General features: G+C 42.6%; 1 protein-coding gene across 2 annotated transcripts in view; it reads left to right on the top strand.

Moving 5' to 3' along the window:
* STAC (SH3 and cysteine rich domain) overlaps window positions 1-23,804 on the top strand; it is a 63,210-nt gene that overhangs the window by 26,905 nt on the left and 12,501 nt on the right. The window contains exons 3-6 of one of the 2 annotated variants that reach the window (XM_010024807.1): window positions 12,717-12,817; window positions 14,977-15,058; window positions 16,805-16,920; window positions 21,049-21,130. In XM_010024807.1, the coding sequence (XP_010023109.1) occupies window positions 12,717-12,817; window positions 14,977-15,058; window positions 16,805-16,920; window positions 21,049-21,130 (381 nt within the window). The remainder of the gene's footprint in view (window positions 1-12,716; window positions 12,818-14,976; window positions 15,059-16,804; window positions 16,921-21,048; window positions 21,131-23,804) is intronic. The other variant, XM_010024808.1, reaches the window with a different exon arrangement.

Raw genomic sequence — 23,804 nt, forward strand, 5'->3', positions numbered from 1 at the left:
GACTTTAGATGGTTTCAGTTTTGCCACCACGAATGTTTCCAGGTTCACCTTAAATGGCTCTCTGATCTGTGAACTGAGCAGCTCTGTTTGGTACAGGGCAGCATGGTGAACTGTGCACAGCGTGAACGTGCAGTACATACTTCAGCCTCACTGGTGTGGCAGTATCTGTAGCTTCAGAGTGAGCAGAACACTGGGAGCAGAGGCAGCAGGCTCCTCGGGCTGCTCTTTTCAAGGCAAAATTAAAGCAAAGGAATGTGACACATTATCTTCCTACAAAAAATATGTGCATCATCTCTCCTTGATTGTTAGGCACTGTGAGCCAAATGTTGCCTTTGGGATGCAGCACGTGTTCATTTGACAGAAGTAGTCATAAGATAACGGCCAAATACATGTAATCAATTTCAGCATTCAGAAGATGATGTTTACTAGGATCAGTATAATGCAAATGTGCTCATTCCGATGCTTTTTGTGCATCCCCGCGTGCAATGCAACATACTCAAAAGAAACTCTATTGGTTTGAGTTCAAAAAAGAAGCAGCAGTATTACAAGCGTGCTTCCTACCTCGCTTTAAAGACAGGAGCTGAAGTGTTCCTACTGACTGTACTACACCGGAGAAAGTTCCACCTCAGTAAACAGAAGGAAAATTTGATATAGAAGCACTAGTTTTCTGCCAAGTGACATAAGGGAGAAAACTTCAGACCCAGGGTGAGCTCTGAGGAGTTCATGGAGGATCCGTTTTACTTTAACGGAGCCTTCTTGCAGCATCAAAAACTCCAATACAGTTGCCAGTTCTAATACTGAAGTCAGCAGTAATAATTCACCTGATTTCAGAGCAAATCAACAGTATGTTGGAGCAGGCACTGTCCTCCTTCCTGCCACTCACTGTTCTGCTGCTGTGAGCTCCAAGCGTTGGTTAGTTTAGGACTGAGGTTTCAGCTGCATGGTGGGCTACATCTTTTCCTAATTATACCCACCCATGAACATGCTTCACAGTAAGACTCTTAGACACCCATTCATTTGCTGTTCTTACTACTAATATTTATCACTCTTTTAATATCTAACCCCCACAAGGGAAAAGTTTGAAAATCAAAGTATCTTGTGGAATGTATCACTAGATCATTATTTAGAAGACACTGGTTTGCTTATTCTATATCACTGTGAAAAGAAAACCAAGCCAGAATATCTCTGAATTTGCTTTCTGTTGTCTACCATTTTCTGCGTTTAGCAAGAATGTGGTAAGCTTTGGCAGTGTCCATAAGGGGAGGCAAAACTGCCTGGCACCAGCAAAGATTGAAACCGTGAATTTAAATGTTGCGTCAGGTTAGAGCCTTAAACTATGCTGATGAGAAGCAAGTTCTTGCTCTTCCTCAGTCTCTGGTGTGTCATCAGTCATCTCTGTGATACTCTTGAAGAAAACATGATGTCAGTGCTCTACCCTTGAAAAACATTATGTATTTAAAAAACTCCATCTGTAGACTTCTCAACATTTTACTCATTTGCAGTTCATTTCCTGTGCTGACTCACATGGAAAAAATGTTCTTTTCCACACATTCCAAGCATATTACATGCAATTAACGTATTCCCATCTAAGTCAGATATAAGTAGAGTAGCAAAAAATAAGCCCCTTTGCTTTTAAAAATAGCTGACTTTAAAGTTAATCCTTTAAAGCTGTATTTTAACGAAATAGCTGCTTATTTATAACAACACTGGCGTTTCAAAAGCATACTTAGCAGTTTCCTTCCATGCTTAACCTTAACTCTGATGCAGAATTTTGACCAACCCCCTGTTTCATTGACACCTGATGCAGCAACTTTGCCTGGGAAGACACGCCAGAGGACCACAAGCTTTCAAGAAGACCGACAAAACTGTGGTCTGGAATGTCCAATAATAGTGAAGAACAGGTCCTTCTGGATCATGTCATCACAAGCTTATGTACCTGAGCTAGACCCATCTATAGTTGGTCTCTGGGCAATCGAGTTTCTGGTTTCAATGCAGGTTCTCCAGACCTTTGCAGCTCTGGAGGTAAACAACTCAGTACCTGCTTTCTCAGGGAACTAACTAGGTTCCAGCCAGAGAAACATGTAGAAAACTAAGCAGCATGTAAAAAAGGTAATACCAGTAATACTGGTGTTACCTCTGACATATTACTCAAAGGTGATACCTCTGACACAGTTTACTTCCTGTCTACTAATCAACAGTGCTTAAGCAATGAAATTGTGATACCCTTTCAGTATTAACTGGCTCTCACCACTGTCTGTTCTGGTTTAGCCACCAACAAAGAGCCATGAAAAGCTCTTTCTGGCCACATCTTTTAGAAGCAGCCTTTATTCCTTTATTTCGCTGCTCTACTGTGGCTACTTGAACTTTCAGCCATTTCCATCCCCAGAGCTGTAATAAAACATCCTCCGTAAAGCTAGGCTCAAAGCTGATAAATTGGCCCAGCTTTTCAAACGCAGGAATGAATGAGAGCGAGCGATCTCAATTGGAGCTATGGTCTCCCATTTTCCTTAGTCACTACATCTGAACCTCTTCTCTTCGACTATCAGTAACTGCGACTAATAAGTAATGAAAAAACTCTGTAGTTTGAGGAAGTGTTTATGTAACTGTAATTTGTGTGGATGCTTATTAAATATAGCAAAATTTCACAGGAACTATGACACAGTACTTTCTGCCTCCAGTCTGATCAGCTCCCTCATAAAGAATATTCTTGGCTTTTTTTAAGCTGGCTGCCTCGCTCCGTTAAGTAGGCATTCTGGTTTGATCCAGACATGCCTTTATTCAGCATTATCCAGGTAGACCATGGTCTGGTAAACGTGTTGATCACCGCTGCTTGGCAACTAGACTAAGTAAAAGGACCTCCTGGGAAGCATGACAGTAGCTGAAGCTCTGTTTCCAAGGCTAGAGTAGCTTGGAGGACTCTTAACGAATATAAACACAAAAAAGGTATTTTTATTTACTGAGACTTTTCTTGGAGGATAAAGGCAAAATAACGTTATTCAGCCTTTCCTCCACTCCGTCTCTTTAATGTCTTCCAGCCCCCATGACCCTGTGGCAAAAGATTTGTGTTGCCACTGCATCAGCATGGGAGTTTTCCCCTATAGAGAAGGGTAAAGAGCTGCCAGTGAGGAGGAGATGGCCCTGGAGCAGCTTGTGGAGGCAGCTTTTTGTCCCCCTCTCTAATGGGTTTGTACAGTCACAACTGAGCCTTCCCAGATCTGTTTTCTGGATGACTCGTACAGTACAACACTGTGTGGATGTTGTGTATTATTAATGTAAGAGGACAAAGAGTTTCTCTATGAAAAGAGGTTTTTAAAAGACTCCTTTGGTTGCGATTGTGAAGAAAAGGGGCAGTTGTGTAACCTCGTCAATGACTCAGTGACTGGTACCAGGAGCCATCCCATACGTTTAATAACACATGACCTGGAGTCCCTGTCTCTCGCTCCTCCTTCTCTCCAGTAAATCCACGCCTGGATTTAGGAGACTTAGGTTCTTGCTCCACTTGATGGGCATCTAAATCTTATAGCACTTTTAAGAATAGATGTGAGTGAGAATCACTTCAGTCCTCTCTGACCTGCTGTGATAGGGTTTAAGGCGAACAAAAGCATTTTTTAACCCACATCTGTAACAAATTGATGTAAAATAATAATGTTAATATATATATTAGCTTGAAATTGAACCCGGCTTGTCCTGTGATTTCTTTCTTGAGTTAGCAACTCTCCATAAGCATTGATTGTTGCACTTTAGAGAGGAGCCCTGTAAGAAAAGCTAAACAAAAGCCTTCTGGGAATAGGAAGTTCAATACTGCATTAATCAAACTGTACACTATGCAGTTAACTGTTAGTCGTAGACTAGTCAGGTATAGATAATGTCACAATTTCCAGAAAGGGGATAGTTTGTCTATTGAAATATATAAAGTGGGGATGAACAGATGGAAAGAGGTAGTAATACATATGGTACATGCAGTAGAGGTGTGCTCCATCAATATGACTCCTATTTTTAATAAGCATGACAAAACCATCCAATTCATACAGCCCTGCATTTGTGAAGTAGCTACTGAGGGTCACACAGCATCCCTCTGCATTAAATTAATATTGTTCTTTGGTAGCAATAAAGAGTTAAACAGACTTTAAAGCAAGTATTGAAAAGTGAATGTTTGGTCTGTTTATCCTTAGGGAGGGCTTCCTCCTCTGAGATGAGGCAAGAATGTTATCAGTAAATGGGATAATCAGCGACTGCTTAGCTGAGAAAAGAGTGTGGAAATGTATTTTAAAAAGGGGGTGGAAATAGATTTTAAATTCTAATTTGTCCTTGAACAGCATCAAGCATGTTTCACATTTGTTACAGATCATTTTCAAGCTCACTGTAATTTGGGGGAAATTGCTATTAATATGAAGCTGCAGTTAATCCTCAATGAAAAGAGACATTAAAGAGCTTGACCAACATTTGCGGCCTAACTAGATGGCAAACAATACACATTTCCAGCACATACAGTAATATATACACAATACAAATACAAATACACAAGCAGTATTTTAATGTGATGTTAGCCAAGATGCTTTTTGACCAGAAACGACATTGAAAAATGCCAAACACCTTACCCAGTAGTGGCAATGTCTTCTGAGATCAGCCCCAGTGAAGAACATAATGGTAAGCTTAAGGTTTGCTAAAGAGCTAGGGATGAAGCAGAATACAAGATTCCTTTCATAATGTCCTGCTCGGTACTTTTCCTGAGCTCACATGGGACATCAGGTATTTTCAGAGAAGCAAATAAAATGTACCTTCTTTGCAACTGACCTTCTAGTCATAACATTATTTTTCTACTTAAGAGTCTTTGTCTACCAGAGTATCACTGTTATGTGGATAATTACATTGCCACGCAGCTGACAAAGGCATCATCTCTAAGGGGAATTACTGGCAGCTTCACCTTACTATGAGTTGCAGAAGCCATAAACCGAGGCAATTAGCAGAAATGCTTTTGCAAGAAATAGAGCATTGCCATTGTGTGGAGTAAAATGCCTACCCACGGTTGCTTGTCGCTGTCCTTAATATAGAAGGATGTCTCAGAAAGCAGTGATCCTTATGGCTTACATGGAACATCGCATGCTCTTTCTGCTTAGGTAATATGAATGCAAGTGAATGCAACTTCGGCAATCTTCCCTAAACTGCCCAAGGTTTAGTTTTACCCCCAGGCAGGCAATACTCTTTCTGCATTGCTGAGCTGGAGAAACTTCTGTACAGCCATTTGACAGCAGACTTTCCTATTCATTTAAACAATAATTGATGCCATGTGGAAGTGTACTTGTAGGTGCACTTTAGGTCAGTGCTGCTACGTGTCAAGTACTGAATTCTCTGGGGTTGAAAGCTGTCTCTTTGAGCAGACGACAGCAGCAAACCAAAGTGGGTTTCTGTGGGGTTTCACTGAAATCAGTGACTACTTCTGAAAAAATAAATAACATTTAGAAAGGTTCAACTTGGGCTGAGAGGTTTCATTTGGATGTTTTTTCACATTTACCATTTCACTTCTTGTTTTCAGAACCACTGTGGAAAGAGAAACTAAACCTAAACCACTGTTACAGAATGTGATTGTAAGATTATGTAAAGAAGCGACACGCTGTGACTAACTGTGAAAATAACTCCCTGAAAACTGATCCAAGCTGGTACAACTGCCCAGTTACTCACAGTGGTGCCCTGAATCATCTCTAGTGTGAGCAAATCATGCTGCCACTCGCACAGGTGGTGCTTTGAGAGAGCATTTTTTGCTACAGGAGGAAAGAGCCAAAAACCTCAGTAAGTTTGAAAGAGCAACTGACTATTCGCATGGCAGGGTTTGGGTTTTTTTAAAGTAAAGCTTTTATAGTCCTAACTAATTGTCATAATCTTCTGGCACATAGCAGCCTCTCGTTTCAAGCCCATTGATGATGGAGCCCTGTGAGCAGCAGGCAATGTTAAAAATCCATTAGCAGATCAGAGAGGATATTAAATCCCATCACTGAAGACAAGACTCTTGTTTTACAAGTCTTCTCTTGCATTTTCAGCAAGCCTAGAGCCCTGCTCTTCGTTTTGCAGCATGGTTTTTGTTCAGATATTGTTTTTTTTTTCATTTTCCAACTCCTCCTTAATGGTATAAAGTCCTTTAACAATCAGCTCTACAAAATTCAACTGGTTTTCCAAAGCATCTCAAACACACACACAAAAAGCTGTAGTTGGATAGCTTTTCGTTTCAACGCAGGTACAGATAACCTGAGCCTGCCAACATGGAGATCGTGTTTGAAGTCTGAGTTTCTTCATCTTCTTCTTAAGAAGCTATTGAACACAGAATGTTTGCTAATATTACTGAGGCCAAGATCAGACACTGATCTCTGCTTGTCCTCCTCCGGGACATGACACAAGGTTTAATTTCTCCATGTCCAGTTCTGCTCTGGTACTACCATCATGTCTGGGGAAGTTCAACATCACCTCCCATAGGCAAGTCTATGCTTATCTTCTTTGAGCTGTTTTCCTTCTCAGCAAAGCAACACAGTGCAAAGGTCTACAAGCACAGGCTCAGTAGTCTAGAAAATTGTCTAGAAAAGTAGATATTGAGACATGAGGGTGTGCATAGAGCAAAGAAGGTTGGATATGGTTTATCTTGTTCAGATTTTAGACGACTGGGACTGTTTCTTTCGACAAGATCTAGATGTTAGTTTACTTATCATGGCGTTCCAGCATCTTCATTAACATTTAGATGATCAAAGACCTGAGATGGTAATTTAAGAAGCACGGAGGTGGATATTTCCTTTCAGGGACAGACATTTATAGCAAAGCTGCTGAATATGTGAAAAGTGCATCGCAAAAAACCTTTTGTGGACAATTTTTTCTTCTTCTGATCACCAGACATCACGAATGAGAATCACTTTTGCACCGAAAGACAGGAAAAGCCTATTTGCATTTTAAGTATGTCGCATTGTTCTTGAACCACATAATAAAAGGTCTGGCACCACTGGGAGTTCTTTGTCAAGGAACTACAGAGTTGATTTGCAAGAGGAATAAAGGCATTTCCTCTTACTGCTGCGTATGATTTAAAACCATGAAGTTAGTACTTTATTTTAGTAGGGATATTTTTCTTCTCTGTAACAGCCTTGAAGAAAAACCTGCCTATTACTGCCTCAGTTTTTTCTCAGCATGTCATTTCTAAAGAAAACTATGTCACTAGGAAGTCAGTTCTAATTTTATGCACTGTTTTGTAGCCTGCCTACAGGCAAAGCAACTTTTTCTACTGTTGAAACAGTGGATATTGTTATGGGGAAATTGGGTGGGGTAGGCACTCAAATAGACCCACTCCTCTTAGTGACATGTAATCTAACATTTACTAATTTGGCAGGAGAGGTACCATGGTTGAATATCAAGTCTTATTCTACAGAACATAAATATACACGTCCCAGCTTCTCCCCACACTCCATTTGGTTTACACTGGCATAAGGTGGACTCAGGGGAGTGGGACACTCCAAGCAGTCAAAGTGTCAGGTCCAGACCTGGCAGCTTGGTCCCACATGGGAAAGTTCCTTCTCTAGTTCCCATATGTTGTTGGATGCCTCTGTAGAGTGTACCCCCATCCTGAGGAGCGACTGATTTAACCTACCCACAACCCTGCATGCTTTGAACTCACAGATTTAACTGTAGGAGAAAAAGAAGAAAAGACTAATACAAAAGAAATCTCTCACTAAAGAGTGAACCCTTTGAAGTCAGTCCCATGCTGCCATTATTCATGAAAAAAAGCCTAAATAAGATTTTTGTCTAGTTTTCTCTGTGTGCTTTGAACTTTTTCATCCTTCGCATTGGTTATTCATGCATAGAGTGCCTTTGCCATAGTGTTCAAATGCCTACCTGGTCAGGCCAAAAGAGAAGGTACCCATGAAATGCAGTTTCATCTCTTAAAAAAGGAAAATCAATCCTTTAGAAGCATCAAAATGACAATGGCAAGAGCTGCCATAAGGCATTTATCTGTGGGCCATTTAGGAGCAATGCAGAGCAGACCACAAAATTATTATCTCATCTTTTTATTACTTTTTTAAACGATCTGCTCAGTCCTGTATTTAGCAGTGGAAAGCACAATGGGAGGGTAGTTAATGGTACTGGTCATTTTATGTGAGGTGAATATTAGTCTACCAGTCAACACACCCAGCAACTGTGCGTCCAGCAGCTTGTATTGTCAGTCTTAGCATTAGAAGGCAATGACTTCCAGCAGTCAGCTACCTAGGGTTGGCTCAGAAAATCGGGGTTCAGGCTTTGATTTATAGCAATCCTGATGACCAGCTGAGGATCTGGGCCTCTCTCCTCTCCACAATGTCAGCTGGGGCAGGCAATGGGGTCCCAGCATCTATTAAGAAAAAGAAGCAGGAGGATGCCAGGTATTTAGGGCAGAGGAAGGGGGTGATTCCCAAGCTGGCAGGAGGCTGAAGGCCGAAGAAGGTCAAGCAAAGGGATGCCCAGCTCATCCTTTACAAACCTAATGATTTGGGAGAATTAGGTTCAAGAGTGTTAACTTTAAAGGGGTGGATGTTCTGCAGAGAAAGTGCCGTTTTCTGGTGTACCCACAGCTCTCAACTGAGGCAGAGGAGGGGATGGGAAGTAGCCATAGAGGAATTCTTAAATCCAGTCTCCCTTTGAGCATCAGAGGTTTTGTGCAAAAACAATCAAGTAAAAATGAAGAAGTGGATGGAAAGGAGGTTGTGCAAAGGCCTGGAGGCGACTGCAGGGGCACCAGTGCCATTTCAGGGACTTTTCTTTCTCCTTCTAAGGTGACATCCAAACCCCTTCCCTGCTACAATACTGGCCCAGCTTGCTTAAAATTCTCCGTTTCCCACCAGTTCTGGCATGGAGACAGCTTTCTGGTGACAATTGCAAATGTGCTTGGGGAGAAAGGGGCAAGGCACTCATTATTTTTATCAGCCTCCCACAGCAGAAGTTGAAGTTCTATGGAAAATATGTAATTTTGAATGCATTTATTTATGTAAGTTTTAAATCAAAACAATTTCTGACTGGCATGTTCATCTTAGCTGGAACGCTAAAAAATAGTTGTTGGGTCATAGCTGGATTAGCTGGAGGTGACAGTCTCTCCCTGTGTCTATTTCCCTTCTCCTTTCTCTCTTTCACAGACCGGAATCATTTCATCCTCTCTTTTATCTTTTTCCCCCGCTTTAGTATAACATAATTACCTCTATACAGGCAGCATAATGTCATGTTTTTACCAACATTTGCAGCGTTCTTTCACATTTCTCCCAGCTGTAGGGCTTGTTATCCATCTCTAGCTATTAATCTTATGTTGAGTCTTGAAACAGGCAGAAAGCAGCCGCCTGTGCTGCAGCCATAGCTGTGCTGACCAAGAGGATGACAAAGGTTCACTTTGCATGTGTGTGACAAATACGATTCTCATTTGCATTCCTTAGGATAAATGTCACTTTCCTGACATGCAGCGTGGTGGCTAAATCACTTTTACAGGAGAGACTGAGGATTAAATTCTGCCTTGTCTCCTCTGTCTCTCTCTGCCTCCAGATCTTTCCATCCACCTATATTGAGGTGTTCTGGTTCCATATAGGCTTCCTCCAAAGAAGGCTGAGCTTTACGAAAGTGATGCAGTGTGTCCTTTTGGTGGTATTTAAGGTGAGATTATCAGAACAGTTTCAGATACAATTTCCATGGCTGTTCTGGAAAATCTAGCCACTGGTTTAGATATTCAAATGGGAGCTGACCCAGTCAGAGAGTATTTCTAGCAAGGCATTATTAAACATGACCTGCTTCTCAAAAAGCTGTGTCCTTCCAGTGCTGAGTGTCTGGATGCATTAGCTGGTGTCTGAAGAAAATGGCTGCAGGAGAACCTCATTTTTAAGTGTATTTCAGAGTCAGTCAGGTATCTGGACATGAAATTTCCTCATTTGCATGCAGTGAAATACTGTTCTGTCAGCTTTTTCCCCCTTTTCAAACTACCAGGATGCCTTCCAAAGCCAGCCGCATTCAGGCAACTGTGAAGTCAACGAGCTTGCCTACATGGGAGGTTGAAAACACACACAGCAGGTCAAACCGTGGTCTCATTTACACCTATACAGAATGTGTATCTCTTCATAATGTGGGCTGTGGCAGTGCCTCAGTTCTGAATCTCAGGAACTTTTGGGTCTGATGCATTGCCAATATGTAATTGTCTAACCTCTGGCACGCAGTTTTGAAATAGCTTAGCCATGGGGCTCTGAGGAGGTTTGATTTAGTGTGATTGAGATCAGAAATTGAAGAAGAAAGAATTATCCCGGGGAAAGATGAAAATCTGTCTTGTAGAAATGCCTTTTTCAGAGCTTGGGATATGGGAGTTAAGTGTAAATACAGAATAAATGCTGCTTCTTTAAACTCTTCAGTTATTCCTCAGTGGGAGGCAGGGAGATATATGCAAATTATTTCCAGGCTGCCTAATCCCACAGTAAACCAAGTAGTTAGAAATGACAATGAATTAAAGATTGAAGCATTTGCTAGTTATAGGGAATTTCATTTTGATTTACAAAGACTTCTTGTAGACTCAAGAGTGTGACTGAAATACTTTTCCTCTCTTTGAAGCTCCTACTTACCTGCCCACTGGTAACAAATGACATTCAGCAATAGAAATATAGTGCTGCTCTTTTTGCAATCTATGGTCTTACTGATTTCCACATGACCACAGGTTTCTGTTCTGGAGAAGTTGGGTCTTGATTTTTGAAAGCAGAACAGATACTTTGCATTCATTTTGCACATCGTTTGGATGCACAGTTATATTGACAATGTGTATCTTCTGGGATGGCATGGTTATAACATATAAGGACAAATATGAAACGGCTGGAAGAGTGTAGCACAGCCAGTAGAAAGGATTGTGAGACTGCCTGCCTTTTCAGGTGAATCTCAGGAGCAACTTGGTAAAGTAGCTAAGAGTTATGTCAGTACAGATCAGCATGAGAGGAGAATTAGACCCGGTCTAAGCACTGACACTAAATACCTGTTATGTAGGCAAAGTATGATGCCCTTTACTCTTTTTTTCATTCCACCTTGTAAATATAATTAAAAACCTGTGGAGGAAGCCCTGTTTTCTCACCGTGTCAGTTGTAGTCCATCAGGAAAGGTGATTCAGCATTTCGTCATCAGTCACAAAAGCACAAAGCCACAGCCATCAATATTGGTTTGAGCATGTGTTATTGGAAAGAAACTAGCTGAAAAACAGCACGGTAATCCAAGTGCAACCACACAGAAAAAACCCCAAACAAACCCCAAAACCCACAGGGACTTGTTCTTCTAGTAAATCCTGTGTTTACTAGGAAAAAAGACCCCAGGAATGAGGCTAGGTGTCTGCTCATACCAAGAAGGGGCTGAGAGGGACCAAATAGGCAACAAGCTGGGAGCAGGCACTGACTCCGCTCTGTGAGAGTCCCTGGGGTGCACCCCACGCTCAACCACATCCACTCCCCATCTCTCCAGCAGGCTCAGTGGGAAGGTGGGGAGGATGTCAGTTCCCTGTCCTACAAGTGGAACATCTGAGCTTTGCTCACTGCTACCCTCCGCCCCAGCTCCTCCAGCCTGGCTCTATCTGGCTTGAAAGTGATAAGCCCTTCCCTGAAGTGCTTCTTTCAGACACAGGGTTTCACTGAATAAAGTGAGCAGCACGTACATGGCATTGACTACTTAAATAACCAAGACCTACATGAGTACTTCCAGATGCAGCATCCTTCTGACTAATATTCCTATCATGCCTGACTAATGAGGGTGGGTTAAAATGTCAAGAGTTTTTAGAGGTTTTTTTACTATCTATCTTGTTTCTTACTCTCACAGTAGATGATAATGAACTGACATGTTGCTTACTCATTACATTTACACAGTCCTGTAGGGGTAAAAGAGTTGTTGCAGCTCAACAGCTTCTGTGTAGTTTAGGAAGTCTTATGGGTGTATGAATATGAATGACTGTTCCTGCCTGGAAGCAAACCGACTTGGCTCTGTCATTTAAGAGTAGGTCCATGTTGAAGCTAATGCAGAACTACTGTTGCCCAAGTGGGAGAAGCCTGCTTCTGTGTGGCGAAATTTCTCCTGGAGCTACCTTACCTGTGATGCTGGTCTTTTCCACTGCCCGTGAATCAGAGCAAGCTCAGACCCATGATATCCTCACTGCCCCACTCAGGGACATGCGAGGAGCCCTTTCTGCAGCCTTTGAGTGCTGGTCTAGGATGGTGAGAGCAGCAAGCCCTGGGTGAATGGGTGAGCAATGGTAAGGGAGCAGTTTAAGCCCCCTCACACACCCGTAGAGCTACCTTTCACCCACAAAACCTGATGGCCTGGATCCCCAGGGCACCTCCATAGCCTGGGTGCTCCTTCAGTGGCTTCATCAGCCAGGCACAGCTCTCATGCCAAGCCCTTTCAAAACAGCAAAGGGATTTTGCTTGGTGTTTATGAGGTAGAGACATCACTGATAAGACTGTCATACAACAGAGCATCATCCAATATGTGTCTGTAAAGGTAACAATAGCCTAGGAAAGAGCCTGGGGGAGAAATGCCTAAAATAGGCTGTAAAGAAAAGATGTGTATAAATGTACATTAAAAAAAGCAGGCGAGGCGAATAATGCTGCTAATATTTACTCCACTGTAACTGACTTCCCTGACAGCTCTTTCAGGTCGTTCATTAAATGCATGGAAACTATTGATTTTGTCTGTAAAAATCATTTCTGTGCATTTCACAGGGACAACCGCTAAGCACGGGCTGCGCTGCAAGGCTTGTAAGATGAGCATCCACCACAAGTGTGCGGACAGTATCGGACAGCAGCGATGCATGGGCAAGCTGGTAAGTGCAGTAGGAAGCACCGTGACTCTGTGTGCCCGACCTCCCGGGTGGCATTTAGCTGCTGTATGAACAGAACAGGGTCACTTTATGCAAGAGGGAAAAGTAAAGCCAGGTGGTCACCTTCTTATCAATCTGGGCAATTGCTGCGACTCAAAAACCCAAACCAAAATGAAACACAAATCTGTGGATGTGAAAATACAGCTCCATCATCCAAATTCAGCTAAATAACAGAATTAATTCCCGTGGTTTAAACTGTGCTTGTGGTAGTGTAAATCTCACAAGGAATGCTAGAAATTAGTGAAAATACTCCGATGGAGTTTAATGAAAGATCCTTCAAATCATGTTTTACTGCTTTTTCCACTGTTAGGGCTTGAAGAAAACCCAGAACTCAGCTTAAAAAGGAAACCAAAGGCTATTTCACTGTGGGACACTACAGAGTTTGAAGCAATCTCTCGGTAGGAGAGACTTGCTCCCGTATGGACCCATGCCTGGGTCACCTTCTGAGCAGCAAATTCTCATTACTGGCAGGACATTGTGTTTGAGACAGTTCTAGCTCAGCTTGATGACTGCTATGGGAATATAGTTCTTCTGGAAAAAGGGCTTGGAAAAATGACTATTTAGAATATCAAAACTGAATAGACCTATTCTCCTTTCAGATGTCCTCAGGTCTGTTGCAACCAGAAGGTACCTGGGACAAATATGAGTTAAACCCAAGCAGTTTCACTGCATTAAATGATGAAAAAAAATGCAATAATTGACTTCAAAAGGGCAGGAACCCTCACTTTTCACTGGAAAGATCTTTTCTCTCCAAGAATATTCAGTAAAAGCTATTGTTGTTCATACACGTGAGGCAAATCTTTATGCATTTAAACCATAATCATAGCCCTAGTGTGAGGCATTCTGATATAGGAAGTTGGTCTGTGAAGAGCTGAATGATGCTACTGCAAGCGCTGGACAAGTCAATTATTAAATCACATGAATTATTTCACATGTTTCCTGATTCCAGCCTCAGCTCTTGTGGTCATTAGTTTTCAAAAGCAGCAAAGTAGAGGCCAAATTTACACCAGGAAGTCATCCAGCAAAGTTACTGGATTTTTATGAGCTGTGTTATGTTTGAATCTAGTCTGGGGGCAAACCAATGATCGGGAATTTATTACTCTAAGAAACCAAATTTATCAGTCTCCTCATCCCTTCTTAATCTACACTGCAGCTCATTAGCAAATGAACTAGTTGCCTATCATTTTTGGTGTACACTGAACATAGGATATGAAGATACGCACATCTCCGTGAGGCTTTTCCACTTCTCACTGTGACTGGGAGTTCTTGAGCCTGTGAAGATTAAAAATCTGAGAGACCATTTGTGAATCTCTTTTACCTTGAAGGGTCCTTCCAATGCCTTAGATGTTAGCACCTTCCTTTTGGGTACTCACCCTTTGCCTGAGATATTTGCTAGCTGAGCTAGTAAATAGAGAGGTAACAGGAAATGTTTAACCTTCTAAGAACTGTTTTACCAGTGGTGTAGGACACAGTTATTCGCCATATTATGGTCTTCTTTAATGGTACAGCTTGAGTTGTTATAGTGCATTTCTCTACAAAAGGACATTGAGGGGGTATCTGGTGACAACCTGGGAAGTTTTTTGTCCTTACAAGACAAGAAAGCAACGGAAGCTGCACTCAGTCAGCAGCAAATCTCAGAGAAATCTATGGAAAGGCTCTAAATTCCTTGGGTTTCACAAGTGCCTACGTGGGAACATGAGGATTTGGAGTTAGGGCGGGGAAGGGTAGTCGCATGTTTAACAAATGCAAAACAATGCAAATTCACATTACTTAAAAAGAAAGGGAGAGAGGAAACTTCCCAGAACCTCTAATGATTCAGCACTTCTGCTGCAGTTGATTAAGTGCTGCTTTTGTGTAAGACAAAAGAAAAAGGGGAGCTGAAAATGAGCCCCTCCTTCCACATAACTAAAGGAAATTGGTTTTTTCCAGGGGACAAGTCTAATTAATCTCTGATCTCTAATCCCCATCGTGACTCAACAACAGGAGGCGTATTTCCAGCCTCACCGCACTGTTATGCCGTTAGCAGAGGAGCTGAGGTGATTTCTGCTGTGTGGATCATGGGAGCAATGCACTTCACTTGTCTTTGCTTTCTCTCCCTCCAGCCAAAGGGATTTCGACGGTACTACAGCTCACCACTACTCATTCATGAACAGTTTGGCTGCATCAAAGAAGTGATGCCTATTGGTAGGTTCTGATTGCTTTTCCATTCAGTCTCCCTCGGGCAGTGCTCTGCAGCAGCAGCGGCAGACTTCCAGCCGTGGTATTTACCCTCAGCAGCCTTCCAGCTCCTTTCGGTGCCTGGATGTCCTTCTGCCATCTCAGGAAAGGACCACTTCAAAGATACAAAGCTGGAAGAGGAGAGGGTGTGTTTATTGTGCGTTTCACTCGACCCCCATACGTATAACCTCTTAGCAATTACCCTGTTTATAATAATCACTAGCTGAGCTCAAGGTAGGAATTTAAAAGGGAGGAAACACTGGAATCTTGAGGTGAAGGCCCGTGCTGGGAAGAACCAGATAAAAGACAGAGAGATCAAAACAGCCGGACGCATTCAACCCACTGGTCTGGCTTTTGAGGGACATTGCTCAGCTCCTGCCTCTTTCCATCCGCACTTCTTGCTTTCCTCGTGTTTTTCCTTATTAACCATGTGTACACACTGCCTGAGCGTTGCAGAGCCCACACTTTGCTCACTGTAATACCAAAAGTCCTGAAACGAAACATTTTGAAATGGAGAAGTTGTTTCTAGGAAGTATCTGTCCCCGCCAGGGCTCTGACCAGGCAGGGCTGGCAATACAGAACATGAAAGCCAAAACTAGGCAGTCAGTTTACAAGTACTTCTCTGAGGACATTTGCTTTGTTGTTTTCAGCAGTTTAAAATAAGGGGTTTATAATTAAATAATTTAATGGATTTCATCTAAATTTCTTTCTAAAAAACATTGTAATTTTTGTCAGAAGTGATAGAAACATTTTGAACAAACTCTGGCTAAAACTGAAGTGTGCTTTGCTCTTACCGAAGTTCAAAATCCCATCTGTTTTCTCAGTATATTGGCCAAAAATTCTCTCCTTTACACATTGCTGTGTATGTAATGTATTGTACATGTCTACTGCCTTGTACCACAAAGCAGGCTGAGGACCATTATGTATGTAGAAAAGGATTTTAACTGAATTTGCTTGTGCTAATTGAAGATGTCCATTTCTCTGTCACGGGAAACGAGTTTTAGGGGCAGCTGTGAGGGAGAGCAGCAGTAAGAACTGCACAGACATATGCTAGCAGGAGTGATGTCCTTTCTAGTCACTCCTAGACTGAGCTGAGTAACTTGGAGCACATTCCCAACAGCAGACACTGACTCATGCCTGCCTCCAGACCTCATATGGCCCCACAGTGGGGATGGCAGCATCTTTGAAGGAAGATCCAGGCCACCCTGTTTATCCACAGTAGTCAAGTAGGAGCACTGTGAAAGTAGATGGGTACAGGTGTTGGCCCACCCGTACCACAAGCATGCTCAGGCAACATACAGGGCTTTTCCCTTTAAGTATCTAGTGTTGAGAGCAATCCAGGAGGTCAGTGGTGGGAACAGGCAGCAAACATGGATTGGAGTCACTGACACTTTGTCTTCCTTACCTCAGTGTGGGCAGCATCGGTGGTGATTAGAGAAGGGGGATGGCAGGTGAAGAGAGACAAGGCAATGGGCAGGACCCAAAGAGCCTGTATGAGGAGAGGATGATCTTTATGGGAGAAGAGAGGCAGCAGAAAAATCACCAGGAAAAGCCAGTTCCACCAAGTTCATCAAACACTTTTATCAGGATAATCTGTCAGCTTGTGCCCAAGCATGCTGGTAGAGGCAGGTATTTCTCCAAGGGGAGCAGGAACGTGACCAGAAGTATCTCCAAGGGACTGATGCGATGCGTGTTTTGCTTCTTCTCTTGCAGCCTGTGGAAATAAGGTTGATCCTGTGTATGAAACTCTCCGCTTTGGGACTTCCTTAGCCCAGAAAACCAAAAAGGGCAGCTCTGGAAGTGGGTCTGATTCCCCAAACAGAAATTCTGTAAGTAGCCCACATCTTTCTTCCATTTTCTTTCTGGAGGAGCAACAGATACTCATCCACAGGAGCTTGTATCAGAGTTCACAAAACTTGTATTTCAAACTGTAACGAACTAATCTCACTGTGAGCTTCCAAAATGAGACCAAAAAACACATTACTTTTGCAAACTCAGCTTTTAAATGTCATTTAGATGATTCTTGAGAAAAAGGGGAAAATACAAATTAAATGAATAATCTTATTTCATCAGTTTGGAAAAGGGAATTGTGTTCTTTTGGGTTTGCATATCTGTGTAAAAGTGGAACAGAGCTATTCAGCTGTCATGCTGGAGTAGATGTAATGCTGCCTGTGGTTGATGGTGGGCATTTACCCTTCGTACAAGTGATGGCAATGTGTTGGAGCCCTCAGAGCCTAAATTTAAAAGTACAAGCTCCACAGTACAAACCCAAACAAAATTAAGCCACTGTGACAAGGCAACAGACTGGCACTTCCACTCCCGCTCACTATAGACTCAGGAGGGAGGCCTCACAGACCTGGATTCCTCTCCAAAATCCAGGCAGGTGTATAAAGCTTGTTCTATCCAGACACGGAAATTTTTCACCTTCGTGTTAATCTCTGTCATTCACTTTCTCCTATCAGAAAAGTCACTTTCTTCAGGACCATGGCAGACAGTTGGAGAAGGCGAACAAGGGAAATGATAGTTCCCTTAGCCCTGCCTTTGCTAAATCCATACCTAGTTCAACAGTAACAATTACCAGTTTCTTCCTTACAGAAATGGTTATTTCAGCAGCATTGGAATCCAGGAGATCAGGAGCTCATTCATGGTGTTCAAACAACGTTTCCTACCTTTTCATCTCTCATAAACACGCACTTAAGCTTCTGCTTGAGGCTCTTTTGTTTTTCCATAGAGACCTTTCCCACTGGTCCCCCCACCAAAAAAAAGGAAAAACAAAATCACCCCTGAATGCACTGGAAGCTAAAGCCGATTGTCATATCTAAAACTCAGACCCGCGGTATCTGACAATCCGTCCCACACTCACCTCAGAACAAAAACCACCAGGCACCCAGACATAATGACATTGGTCTCCAAGCCTCAGAGCAAATACTCACATGTTTAATTTAAAGTCGTGCTAATATGTGTTTATGTTTGGTACAACATCTCCCTGGCGCTTCAATGTATGCTCACTGAATTGTAACGTTAGCTGGTAGAGGTGGCCTCTAAACAGACATCCATTTGTGTCAGATGGGAAAGAAAACAGACAAATTGAAACAAGAACTAAGTGAAATCTGCGAGGAAGCTATTAAACAACATGTCCTCTATCCACCCTTGTTTGTGCCTTAACAGGATTTTTGTAATTCCCATTCTTTTTTAAAGGCCAAAGTGACACCACCGCCTCTTGCATTGCGATTGCATTTCTTTCACTTATTTAATTTGCTTTGAAGAAGGAGTTCTACAAATGGAATTATTGCTTTCTAAATCCATAAAGTGTTCTGTTGAATTATGAATGACAACTCAATGCAGAAATCACGAATGCTGTGTCAGCTTGCCCTAGGGAGCTGATCGCATCTAGGTGGGGTGTGGGTGGAGAACGAGGAGCGCAAGTTCATCATGGGAATTTCTCCGGGGTATTGGGGCTGCGGGAGAATATAACACGCGTTGGCAGACAGAAAACTGTAGAGAACTGAATAAAGAGACGTGTGAAACCATAGCTTGGGCCAGTGCAAGCCTGTGGATTGAGACAACCACAGGGAGACATAAGCCTGATCCAAGTGATGGAGCTTTACAAGTGATATGTGACCCAGGAGCAGGCACTGACCAGCAACCACAGCAGGGACATGATACAGAGCCCCTACAGCAGAGGTTAAAAGGCATCAGAGGATGTGAGCTAGCAGCACATGTGCAGTTAATAATGCATAGGTACTAAGTTCTTTCCCCAGTGGTCCTCACTTCTGTGTTGCTTCACTCCTCTCCAAGCAGAAGCAGCGATGTGAGGCTCACAGCAGCACAGAGGCTTTGCAGCATGCCTTGCCTCTACAGCCATAAAGCTTCCAGGACTGCAGTTCATGGCTCTAGGCAGAGTAGAGAACTAGCCACGGTATTTTTAACATGACTGAGCAGTGTGGACGCACCCACTGTGATTTTTCAGCCCGGATTCTGCATTTCCCATAAAGGAAAGTGGCCATATGCTCCAGATTTACTACCTACTGCTTCCTTCAAAACTGCTTCTGCAACCCACATTTATCCAGAAAGTCACTCGAGGTGATGTAAACGTGATTCCAGCTCTTGTTAGCTTTTCGTAGCTCAACTCCTCTCAAAGGCAGCTTTGTACCTCTATCATTTCTATTAGACCACTCGTCACAGAGATCTTGACTGTAAAATCATTAAAGGTTACTTCAGGAGGTTTTACATGAGGTATGTGCTGAAGAGACATTCACTGCACATCCCATACGCAGTAGTACCCAACAAAATATGAAGCTAATCAGCAATTATGAAGCTAGTCTATGAAGAATGAGGACCATGCCATTGCAATGAGCTGGAAAATAGCTGGCACTTGTTATTTCATTGAAGCCAGTCTTTCCCTTCTCCACCCAGCAACTAGAATTCCCTAGATAAGCTCTACACTGACTCCATCTTAGCATTACTATTGCGGTGCCTTCTCATCTGGAGTGACCCATTTGTGCAAGATGCAAGACAAGCATGACCTGCTCCAAAAGGCCGAGTCTAAAAGCAAGACAGAACAGAGCAGTAAAGCAGAGGGCTCCTAAAATAACAAGGGGAACAACATAACCACGGGATACCTAGGGCATAAATCTACTTTTAACCTCTGTTTGTTGGTATCTTTGGATAGAAAAGTAGCTGGGAATGTACTAGGCATGGAAAATAAAATTGTCAAAGTACTTTCTAAACCAGCCTTGTTTTACCTGTTGTCAACACTCGTAAAACAAAACCAAAAAACCCCATCAAAATCTCTAAAACAATTCAGATGATGTGCTCCCCAAACAGAAGCAGTGAATGTTCCTCATTTGGCTTTTCTTCCTGTAGCAAGGCAAAGGGCTGCAAAGCAATGGACAGAGCTGTGTGTGTAGTACAATTGCAAAGTGTCACAGAAAAATGAAGTTACCTCCTTCCATGTGGCTTACAATCCTGTTAACAAGAAGCAAGCAAAGCTTAGGAGCACGTCAGGATTCAGTTTTTCAGATTAGAGAGAGCGTCTGACTTCAGCCTTTGGTTTTTTTACAGTTATCAAAGATGTTTTACCCAAAAGAGGTCACACGTGGAAAGTTCAGAAACTGCAGTTCCATAAAGTCAGATTCAACCAGAGTTGTTTGGACCAGCTCCTGGTTCCTGTCAGGCTATAGATGGAGAAGCTGACTACCCAACCAAGGAATCCAGTGCCTTATGCAGAGTATACTTCTGAGGCTTGAGATTATATCGTCCCATGTTTTCCTACACTCTAGAACAATGGGTCCCTTACCATGATTGACGTTAATATGGTACAAATAAGAAATCATAGTAATTCTAACACCAACACTTGGCTTTCATTTTTCCCTAGCCATAACAGCCAGATGACTGTTTAAAAAGCACGTGAGGGCAGATATTTAAAGACTGACTTCACCAACTCCATCACAGTCCAGCTCCTTCTCTCATAGCACATTAACAGAATTAAAATCAATACATTACAGTTATTTTACTGAATAATGGATTCCAGGTTCATAAATTAACAGTCACTTAATTTCAATTAATGTCCAGTCTCCTTGGTAGATGCTATTTAGTGTACTTGCGGGACCTACAAATTCCCCCAGGCTCCTTCTATTTTATATGGAGAACTGCGTAGTTTAACATAATCCTTTGTTCCTTAACTTTCACTTCACTTTATACTGCAGAAATCTTTTGTACTCCAGGCTGTACATTTGGTCTGGAGTTCTTTGGGGGCTTTCACTGCTCCCTGTGAAGCAGGTATTTGTTGTGCATCACCAGGTACAACGTTTTCTGCAGTCCCATCAGGCTGACTTGCTCTGCTCTGATAACACCCAAGTACTGCATTCCCCAAAGGCTCTTCTGTGGTCTTCTGTCGCCTCGTCACTCACTTCTTCCAGCTCATCCCACCTCGTTTGCTCTTTCTGTCCCTGCAGACAGCTGACCTGGCAGAAGTTCCCGAGGAAGGCGGTAGCTCTGCAGGCACCCTTGACATAAGCAGGAAGCGCAGCAACAGCGGTGAGTGCTGCCAGGCCAGGAGAGCATCTTCAGATGTATAGGCCTGCATACAACCTATTTCAGATGGGGGGTTTATGGCATGCCCATATTTTAGCAGCATTCTGGCTTTCGAAGTGGGAGTTGAGTGGGGCATGAAGGTGGTGCAAGAACTGGGGAATGCTTTTTGCCATTCAGATGAAATCCAAGCCACCATTTTCTTAAGATTTTGTGTCCAGACCTGACACTGGACAAGGTTCAAGTCCATTCCCTATCCCCCACACTTCAGGAACATGGCTGTAGACTAATCACTTAACATGCTTCAGTCCCATGGCTAAGTGGAACAAAACCAATACTTTCTTTTCCATATGTTGGAATTGTCTACATATCTTTCTATACCATAACCTCTCTGGGACAGGAAATGAATCGTATAATATCCATGTGTCTGTGAAACGCTCAACACAACAAATCCTGATCATAATTGCAGCTCAGGATGACTACAGTATGTGCTCAGTAATGTTAACAGCCCAATTCCTTTGTCTGCTTTGTAGTTTAAAAGTAATGTTTTTACAGCATTGGTGTGATGGGGTTTCTAGACCATCATACCCATAAAGAGCTTAGTAATGAAATCTTAGACAATGAAATTGGTGTTTGTGACACTGTTCTTGAATTAAGTCATGGTGAGGGAAGAAATAAGCGCAAAGGGATTTGGGACCCTAAGCAAAACTTCAGATCCAAACCATCAGAGCAACTTCTCGAGCAGCACCTGAAGGCTGCTTTGCTGAATCTCACATGAGATGTGTGCTACAAAAATAAATCACTGTGAGGATACCTTTCTTCTTCATAGCATCCCCAGTGCCCCCCCTTACATGCTGCTAGCAATACATGTAGGTCAAAGGAGAGCTTCAACTGTCCATTCCCATTTTGTGCTATCTCCTTATTCCTTTCCTCGCCTCCTGGTCCTATCACTTCTCTTCACTGTATTCAGTCATTTCCTTCCTCTCACTTTGTGAACACACCATTTATGTCACCTCCTTTCTCCCGACAATACATTTAGGTTTTCTGTTTTGCAAGTGCAAGTTGACCTGACCTGGTTAAAGAATTCAGTCTGCTTCACATTGCTTAATCCTGCCCACCCGAGATTAATGTGACCCTGTCTGAGCTTCCAGATAACTTTTCATTTCACTGTCAATCAGTAGTTTCATTTCTGCACCCAAAGAAACTTTTTTTCTCTGAGATCTGTATTTGCCGGATGCACTGAGAGGCATTCAAGGAACTTGCTCAAAGAGATTAGTTTAAAAACTCAGCATGTGTCAAACCTCCAAATAACTTCCGTGGCACATTAGCGATTCCTTTGATCAGCGCTGGCTTTTCCACAATCCATCCTTCAGAGGCTCAGGGTATAAATTATGCATCAGTCACTCCAAAAGTTTCCCCTTGGTAGATCTTTAATAAAGTGCCTGCACTGTTTGCCCAAGCTGTGGAAATGGTAAAATCCTTCTCACACCCGAAAAATCCCTCCTTGTTTTTGGCCATTTTTTTTGGCTGCTGCTGGGGCAAGCAAACATGAAGACAGATGGATTTTTGTTGTGCGGAGAAGTGGACTACATACCTCTATGGCATTCGGGTCCCAGTAAGAGCCAGAGACCATGAGCTAAACAGAGATTAAACATTTAACAGCGTACATTTAAAACAGTATTACAGGGTGATTCACCACTCCATGTTCCTCAGTCGTCCCTGCCCCTTCAGCAGGCAGTGCCACAGCGATGCCTTGATGAATCAGGTCTAGTCCAGTTCTTTTTTCATGTAATTAAAAGAAATGTTTTCTGCAAATAATAAGATTTTTAGGAAAACGTGCTTTTGAGACTCTTTCCTTAAAGGGAAAGAATGGAAAAGACACAGCCTGCAGAAGGGTGAAAGAACCCAGCATGTGTGGCCGTGTAATCACTCCTATAGACTGCTCTGACAACAACTTCAAAGGAAGGTTCTTTCATTCAGAAAATGAAGCAAAGCTTCCTAGTTTACAACTGTAAGGTGGCATACCTAATTTCCAACCCTTCAGCCTCCTCTAAGCCAGTTATACTCGTTCACTGCTGTGAAATGCCATCTGTAACAGAAGTCCCGCAAGCCAAAATATGGTTCTAGAGACATGTATAAATCTGTTATCAACAGGGATTTGAGCACTTTCCCCTCAAGTGAACTACGGGATGTCTTCCCTACAAACCCAGGATATACTTCAGCTCCCTCTCCACCTCCTGGGTCAAGTCCACAGCTTATGAGGCTGTACATTAACCTCATAATGTACATACATAATACATTAGCTTTTAGCTTTGTTTTCTGTCACCAAGCAGAAATCACTCCAGACATGATGCTGAAGTGCTTCTACTTTGTCTGGCGCATGACTTTCTGCAAGGCCAAAATGTTCCTGGAAACCTAATTCATTATTCACTAGAACTTCTTCTATTTGCCTCCCTAACTTCTTTTCCTCTGGATACAAAAATCAAATAGAGTAGGACTTATACACTGCCAGCTTGTAACAGCAGCATTTTACACCCCTTTCTACAGATGTCAGATATACATAGACCCCTATAATAGAAGATAAAAGGACATTAATTCTGTTCTTAAGGTTTTCCCTCTGGTACTGGTGGCAGTTTGACAGTTTGCAGGGTCAGGTCTCTCTGCAAAAGGACTCAGCAGG

The sequence above is a fragment of the Nestor notabilis genome, unplaced genomic scaffold, assembly GCF_000696875.1.
Source record: "Nestor notabilis isolate BGI_N333 unplaced genomic scaffold, ASM69687v1 scaffold3632, whole genome shotgun sequence".
Classification (NCBI taxonomy): Eukaryota; Metazoa; Chordata; class Aves; order Psittaciformes; family Psittacidae; genus Nestor; species Nestor notabilis.